This window comes from Tenrec ecaudatus, chromosome 12, assembly GCF_050624435.1.
Source record: "Tenrec ecaudatus isolate mTenEca1 chromosome 12, mTenEca1.hap1, whole genome shotgun sequence".
Classification (NCBI taxonomy): Eukaryota; Metazoa; Chordata; class Mammalia; order Afrosoricida; family Tenrecidae; genus Tenrec; species Tenrec ecaudatus.
In genome coordinates this window covers 124,944,738-124,952,745 of record NC_134541.1, presented here as the reverse complement: position 1 = coordinate 124,952,745, position 8,008 = coordinate 124,944,738, and the positions used below count along the sequence as shown (strand labels likewise).

The following is an 8,008-nucleotide window of genomic DNA, read 5'->3' as shown; positions in this document are numbered from 1 at the left end:
CAGGTGGAGTGCTCAGACCCTAAGTGCTTGGGTGCTTCCTCCTGAGTTTCCTTCGCTTCTCCGGGGCCCCAGGGTGGGTGACTGGGGAAGGGGACTGTGCAGGAGGGGGTCGGTCACCCACCTTCTCCGGTCTTCCTCCCGCCGTCCCTCCCCCCAGTCCCGGGTCCTCACCCCCGAGGGTAAGGGGCTCTAGTGCCCATACCAGTCCGCGGGGGCAGACTCGCAGGGCCAGGGGGCTCTGGCTCCCATCATCCCCCCCACCCATCAGTCCCCGAGCCCGGCCCCGCCCCGGAGGCCCCGCCGTGCCCCTCAGTCCTGGGCTGGGCAGGGGGACGGGGGCGGGGAGCCCCGGGGCCGGAAGAGGCGGCAGGCCCCCCGGCAGATGAGGAAGAACCAGTAGAGCTGGGGGGCGAGCAGCAGCGCGGCGCCCAGGTTGACGTGCGCCGGGAGCGCGCGCGGCACGGCGAGCAGGGGCAGGCCGGCGTGGCGCCCGTACTCCCAGTACAGGTAGGGGAAGAGCAGCACGCGGCAGCACAGGAAGCTGAGCAGCATCAGGGCGCCGTTCACCTTGTGCAGCAGCGTATGCTGCTGCTTGTACTGCGGGCGGAGGGCAGGGGTGGGCCGCCGCCCGGCCCGGGGTCGCCGCGCCCAGCCTGCTGCCCATCCCACCGCCGCCGCCTCCTCCGCCCCTGCCCCCAGCCTGCTGCCTGCCTACCTCATCCAGCCGCCCCCACCCCTGCTGCCCATCCTACCTCTCTTGCCTCTCTGCTACCCCAGCTGATTAGGCCCTCAGAGCATCCTGGGAAGTGCCAAGTCGCTTGTCAAGCCCCCACCCCCTTGCCATTTCTGTAGCCTTGCTTCAGGCCTGGCTCCCCTCACATGCCCGCTCACCTGGATGAGGATCTTGCCAAGGCAGACGAAGGGGGTGCTGACTTCTGCCATGAGCAAGCAGCCAAGAAAGAAGTCCCCCTTGCCCTGGCGCCACACCTGAGAAGAGGAGGAAGGTGGGGGCCCAGGTCGCATGGCGGGGAGTGGGGGGGTGTTTCCGCCCTTCCTCTGGCAGTTCTGTGTCTTCCGGAAACTGGCACGTCTGAGCACATGGTGCTCGCCGCCCTGCGGGTCAGGTCTGAGACCTCACTATAGGCGGGAAACTGAGGCACAGACTTGCAGCACAGCTCCCAGAGCACCAGCTGGCCACAGAAGCCCAGTCAAGGCCTGCTGGTGGGCTGGGCTGGCACTCAATGGACACCCCTGACAACAGTGTTCTTTGAACCTGGCCTGGGCACCGCACTGCAGGACCTGGGGCCAGGGCACAGAGGGGTCCAGCTTGGCCTGGGCACAGAAGAGCTGGCTTAGACAGCCCACAGAGGGACTGGCCAGGGTGTGGGCACAGGGGCTAGCTCAGTCTGAGTACAAAGGGATCAGCTTGGTCTGGGTACCTGCTTGCTTAGTCCTGGGCATAGAGGGGCCAGCTCAGCCTGGGCACAGAGGAACTGGCCTGGGTCTGAGCACAGAGGGGTCAGCTTGGCCTGGGTACATGCTGGATTAGCACTGGGCACAGATGGGCCGGCTCGGCCTTGGCACAGAGGGGCTGGCCTGGGTCTGGGCACAAAGGGGCTGACTTAGCCCTGGGCACAGAGTGGCTGGCCTGGGCCTGGGCACAGAGGGACTGGCTCGGCCTGGGTATGAAGGAGCTGACTTAGCACTGGGCACAGAGGGGCTGACAGCCTGGGCACAAGGGCTGGCCTGGGTCTAGGCACAGAGGGGCTGGCCTGGGTTTAGGCACAGAGGGGCTGACTTAGCCCTGGGCACAGAGGGGCTGGCCTGAGTCTGGGCAGAGGTGCTGGCTCGGCCTGGGCACAAGGATCAGCGTGGACTCACCACGGAGAGCGGGAAGCAGACGAGCACCATGGCGGCATGGTGCAGCACCATCAGGAACTCTTTCTGCAGGTAGCTGCGTGCCACGGCCCAGGTGCTGCCCGGAAGGCCAGCCCCCGCGTCGTCCCCGCCGTGCCCCTTGACTTGATGCTTGTGCCAGTGGCAGAGAAACATGGCATAGATGTCATAGATGAAGTAGGGCACAGCAAACTGTGTGTAGGTGGAGGAGAGCCAATGTCTGTGGGAGAGAGAGGAGTTGGGGTCAGGGCATCTTCGCGGACTGGGGCCATACATGCAGACTCTCACCGGGACGCCCAAAAGGTTGAGGGAAGACACTTGCCCAAGTTTGCACCGCCGGCAAAAGGCAAGCTGAGACACAAACCCAGATGTGCCGGACTTCACAGTCGACCGCTTCCATACCCTCCTTCCCAGGGAAGGGCCTCAGACCACATGGAGCGAGGGCACCAGCTGGGTCAGGGCAGGGGGATGGCCCAGTTGGGGACCACCACAGCAGAAGTGAGCGCTGGTGTCAGTGGAGGGTGTGTGGGCCAAACCCCCGTCACCTTGACTTCAAAATAACCCCAGGGACCTTCCCTGGGGTGCATGCACCTCAGGGGCAGGCTTTGCCAGGGCAGGAGCATCACTAAAAGGTTCATGGTCACCCAGAGTGCTGTCTCATCAGATACTCCCCTCTGAGGGACCGCCATCAGCAGGAGTGGTGGGAGACATGCTTTGGAGAGGAGGGTCTCTGCCCTGGCCAATGGGAGAGGGGAAGAGCTGCAGGGGGGCCTGGGTTGGCTCGCCCACAGTGGGGAGGGGTGGCACCATGAGTTACCAGCCCTGGGTGACAAGCAGCTCCAAAAGGGAGAATAATTGGGCGAGACTTTCTCAGCCAGCATCCACCTGACTGCTCAGGAGGTGCAGCCCTGGGCTCATCTCAACCACCCGGCAAGGATCCCAGAAAAGGTGCAGAAGCCAAGTGACCCAGGAGCAGACCTCCTCCACAGTCTGGCTCCAGAGCCCTCCCTCAGCCCCAATTCCAGGGAAGAGTCAGAGACGAGGGGCGGGGAGGTCCCTACTGCTAACACTGTCCACTGGTGGTGGGGGTGGGGGTGGGGTGGTCTCAGCTCCTATGGTCCTTCAGGTACAGACAAATGCCACCCAGGGGCCAGGGAGAGCAAGCCAGCGGTGCCAGGAAAGGAGCCAGTGGATGTTCATTTGAGTACACAGGATGACGGAGGCATAAATGTGCAACATTGCATTTCTTTCTTTGGCCTGCGTCAGGACAATGAGTGCTTTCTCTTACCCTGTGACAAGTCCAGGCGATGGGGGGTGGGGCTGGGGGTCCTGCTCAGAGGGGCAGGCCCAGGGGAACCTGGCCAGCTGGGCAGAGGGACAAAAGCAAAGTCAACCAGAAGGTGCCTGGAGGAAGCAAAGCCCCCATCTGTGGAGGTGCTGAAGGGGAGGAACCAGAGCCACTTGGGGTTGAGGCCCGCTAAGGGGTGAGGGTGGGGCAGAAGCAGATGTAAGCTGGGGGGGAAGGGGTGAGGGTGGTGGTGGGGGTCGGGCCCCATGAAGCGGTGTAGCTGAAAGGTGTGACCAGAGGGGGCTGGAGATGAGGCCAGGAAGCCCAGGAAGTCCCATCCAGCTGACACAAGGGACCACCACATGGCATTGAGTGTTAAGCCCCAGCCCCGCCCTCCCAGCAATTAGGTGCTCAGAAGTAGGAACAGCTGTCACCCCTAGATTAACCCTGATCCTCCCCCACCCACTTGAGGATTAAAGGGGGGGAGACCACACCAAGGAGAAGGGGACAACGGAGCCCAAAGGTGACCTCTGGGTGAGGTGGTGTGAAGGAAAAGATGTGGGGGAGGGAGAGTGCTGGGGGGGAGGGGTGACGCGTAGCCATTCACCATGGGCAGGGTCTGGAGAGGGAGCGCGTCTGTCTCCTCTACAGGAACCTCCGTAGATGGATGGGTGCATCTGGTACACATCAGCCCAGTCACGCCTCACAGCAGCCCTGCCAGGCAAGGGCTGTGACCTCACTCAGGGATGAGAGAATTCATCGGCCAGGAGGAAGTGCAAATCCAAGAAGAGGGATACCTCTAGAGCAGGATAAGCCAGGCCATGCTGGGCCCTGGGCTCTGGGGCTGCCAGGCATGGGGGAGCAGGGCCCAGGAGTAAAGGGGCCATCAGCCGAGCCTGCAGGTCACCCAGAGCTGGCCCGTCAGCACCATGGACAGTACCCTGTCCTCCCTCCCTCCAGCTCCATCTCTCCAGCCAGGGCTTTTTTGGCCAGCACCAGGCACTGCAGCAGCTGCTGGGTGCCAAATGTCAGCCTCTTCACCTGCCTCCCCTGCCCCCCACTAGCCTGGGTGTTCCTATCCGCTCCCATCTTCTCCCTCTGATCCAGTGCAAGGGGCTGGACACCTGGGTTCTGGGAGGAGGCCAGGGATGAACCCAGCATGAGGAGGGGCGGGGTAGGGGAGAGGGGTGCCCCAGTTGGATGCTGGTCCAAAGTGGGGTCTGAGGGGTGGTAGGGAAAAGAGAAGATGGCACTCAAAGCCTACAACAGCAGTCCGGGAAGCTGGGAAAGCCCGCGAGGACAGACGGACGGGGGTTGAGAATTCCTTTTGAGGCCCACTCCTCCTCTCGGTCTGACCTTTAAGGACAGGGCAGGGATAAATTTATCCCTGGGTGTTGAGTTGCAATTCCTGCAGTTAACTTGCTCCGGGCCCAAGTGAAGGGCATGGGAAGTGTGATAGGGCCTTCTAGAAAGTCTGGGGGTCCTCGGGGCTGCAGCTTGGCACTTACTGGTCATCGATGATGTGCTTACAGGAGGTGGAGACAATGTAGCCGGCTGTGGAGGCCATGATGGCTTGGACTGAGGACACTAGCCTAGGAGAAAGAGGAAGGGTTACACCTGCTTGGTTCCAGCCCACCCCTTGGCCGCTCAAGTGGCTGTGCTTCTGTCTGGATGCTTTCTTAGGACCATTCCTCCTTGCCCATTGTGTCTGGGCTTGACACCAGGGTCCAACCCCCAGCCCCCCTACTTCGTGGCACCTAGACGTTACTCGGTGGCTGGCTATTCCTCAGTTCACCTCATTCCTCTCTGCCTTCTTGCGTCCTTCAGTTTGTGGACACTGAGTCGCCTTCCTCTCAGGAGGACACCAGGGAGGGCATTCTGAGGTGAGGCGACCTATGATGCTGAGGACAAGGCCTGGTTCTGGGGGGGAGGAGGGCGCAGTGTGCAGGGTAGGGAAGCGGGGAAGCCCCTCGATGGCCTTCGCCAGGCCTGTCCGCCACTCAGCCAGAGAGGGCTGTTTCTCTGGGGTCCCCAGTGGTCCCAGATTCTCCTGGCCACTTTCCTTGACCCTGGTCCTCGTTCCAGGGCTAAAGGGAGTTCTCTCATCTGCCCCTCTGCTCCTTGCCACTCCCACCCCCACCCACCACAGCCCCTGAATGCAGATGGGGCTAGCTCTGCTCCTCTTTGCCTAACCTCAGCAGGACCATCTCAGTCACATGCTGGCCCTGTTTTGGAGGGTGGGAGAATGAACGCGGGAAGGACAGGAAGCAGGCTGAATGCTCCCTGGGAGACCAGATGGCTGGGTTTGCTTGAGGTCTCCTGGGGCGGCGAGTAAGGCAAAGAGGAGGGGAGGACACTGGCAAGTACAGCTCCCCCACGACCCCTGCCAAAGTCCCAAGGGCCCGGGGGCCAGCAGTCAGCCTGCAGCAGGGGGAAGCAGAGGAAGGGCTGCCCGTTACCTGGCGGAGACAATGACCGCGTCGGCCTCCTCCCAGCGCAGCTGGGGCAGCCGCTGGAGCGTGTTCTTCGAGAGGAGGAAGAGTCCGGGGAACGCCACCCCCCCTGCCACCATTGGGGTCAACATGGTGGCTCAGCCCTCAGGCGGGCCCGGGGAAGCGGCGCTGGAGGGAGTTGGAGGTAGGGAAGGGGCGCCAAGCCTGGAGAGGGGGGGCGAGGCCGAAGGGGAGGGCAGGGGCACTACGGGGACAGGGAGGGGATGGGATGGGGCAGGGGGGCTGGAAGGGGAAGGGCGCGGGAGTTAGACAAGAATGGGGGAGAGGGAGCCTCAGGGCCAGCCAGCTGGCGCCTGGAGAGAGGGCGGATTGGAGAGAGAGTGCGAGGAAGCCAGTGAGAAGAGGGATGGGGAGAGCTGGGGGGCGGGGGGAGGCCCTGGTGAGAGGACCGAGAGGGAGAGGGTAGAGGAGGAGGAGGAGGAGGACGCCGTGGGGGAGGGGAGGCCGAGACAAGGCAGGTGGGAGGGGGGGGCTTACGCGAGAGGCTGGGAGGGCCCTCGAGAAGGCGGGGTGGGGCGGGGGCGGGGTGGGCCTGTGGTGTCAGCCCCGGAGGGAGGAGGGAGGGAGAGGAGGGCCAGGCCGTGGTCAGCGGTCACCCCTGCTCTCCCGCCTCCACTGCCTCCTCTCCGCGCCGCCGCCGCCGCCACAGTCTCCGCAGCGCGGCGCGCCCGCCGCACGTGGCATGATACAGGAGGTACCCGGCCCCCTGCCCCCTGGGGGGAGGGGGAGGGGTCGCCGGCTTGGGGAGGGCGGGGGGAGGGGTGGGAAAATGATGGCACCGACCAGACACCAAGAAACTGGACCTGCAGCAGCGTCTCCCCATGCAGCTCTGAGCCACAGCAGCGGCTGCGACAGAGATGGGGGGTGGGGGGGGGAGCAGCGAAAGGGGGAGGGGGGAGGCCCTTAAAGAGACAGCAGCTGCGGCACTGGGGGCTGCTGGGGACAAGCGCCAGGGGCCAGCGGGTTGGGTTCTCTTGGGGACGCCGGCTCTGCTGGATAGCTGGGAGCAGACTCTGCGCCCCGAAGGGAGCCAGAGTGGGCACTTGGGGACTGCCCGGCCTCCCCTCAGGGCTCACTGCTCCGGGTCCCAGTCAGAGGATGCCCAGGATACAGGCGCAAGTGGCGCATCTTGCTGAAAGAATAGATGGCAACCCAAACAGGACATCCTTCAAACGACCCCCCTCACCTGCCCCTTCACCCGATGAACGCCAAAGGCAACTGGCAAACCCGAGGTGCCCTTGGGTGCCTCCCTGCTCGCCCCCCCCACCACCGATTCTGCATGGAGCTACCTTAACACACTGCGGTCCCTTGCCCCACCCTGTCTGAGAAGTCAAGAAGGGTAGTGACCCTCCCCAAGGTCAGCAGAGTCAGAAAGGGCCCTCTCCCGCCAGGGATCAGAGGGAGAACAGGGAAGCGCTCCCTCCCTCCGGAAACCCACCTAAGACTGAGAATGCCACCCCCCTGCCCACCCTAATCTTGAGCACCTGCCACCCTTGTTTCTCAGGCTCTTGGTTCCCCTTGCTTCTCTGGACATCCAGTTCCAGAACGGTCCTAGCCCCTCACACCTCCATCCGGAGTCACACTGCTGCCCAGTGCCCAGGGGTTCTGTTCTTCTGTCCGGGAGCCCAATCCCCTGCGAGCTTCTGCAGGGTACAGCGCATGCTTCCCGAATCATCCTGGGGTCTCAAAGCCTGCCCGTTTACGACCATTGAGCCACCAGCCCCCTTTCCCCTATCAAACCCCCTCTCCATCTTCTTTCCAAACAGGGGCCGGGATTTGCAATTGTGTGCCCCCTCTCCTGCCATTTGTTGGGAACAGACATTCAGTTGTCAGGCCTTAGGGCAAACCAAACCAAAACCCAAACACCCAATTCACAGCCAAGGAGTCAATTCTGATTCAGAGTGAGCCTACCGCACAGGGCTGAACTAACTGTTCTTGTGGGTTTCAGAGACGGTAGGTAACCCTTTACAAAACTAGAAAGCCTTCTCTTTCCATGGAGCAGTTGGTGGTTTTGAACTGCTGGCCTTGAGGTTAGCGACCCAGCCCAGAACCACTAAACCACAAGGAATCCTCTGGGTTTGAGGCCCAAACCAAAATAAGCCAAACTCACTGCCAGCGATTCCGTGATGACTCACAGCGACCCTAGACGACAGGGTAGAACTGCCCCTGTGGGTGTCACTCTCTCCGGGAGTAGACAGCCTTGTCTTTCTTCCTCAGTAGCTGGTGGTTTCAAACTGCTGACCATGTAGTTAGCAACCCAACATGTAACCACTATGCCACCAGGGCTCCTTCGGTTTTAGGCAGAGAGAGT

At 62.7% G+C, this 8,008-nt stretch overlaps 1 protein-coding gene across 1 annotated transcript; it reads right to left on the bottom strand.

Annotated features, from left to right (window-relative positions):
* Positions 1–309: 309 nt before the first annotated feature.
* On the bottom strand, positions 310–5,883 carry TLCD3B (TLC domain containing 3B). Its single transcript, XM_075528427.1, has 5 exons — positions 5,644–5,883; positions 4,693–4,776; positions 1,882–2,116; positions 892–987; positions 310–597 (listed from the first exon to the last, which is right to left on the bottom strand). The coding sequence occupies exons 1-5, from the start codon at positions 5,766–5,768 to the stop codon at positions 310–312; spliced, it is 828 nt and encodes a 275-aa protein (XP_075384542.1). The 5' UTR covers positions 5,769–5,883.
* Between the last annotated feature and the right edge of the window lie 2,125 nt (positions 5,884–8,008).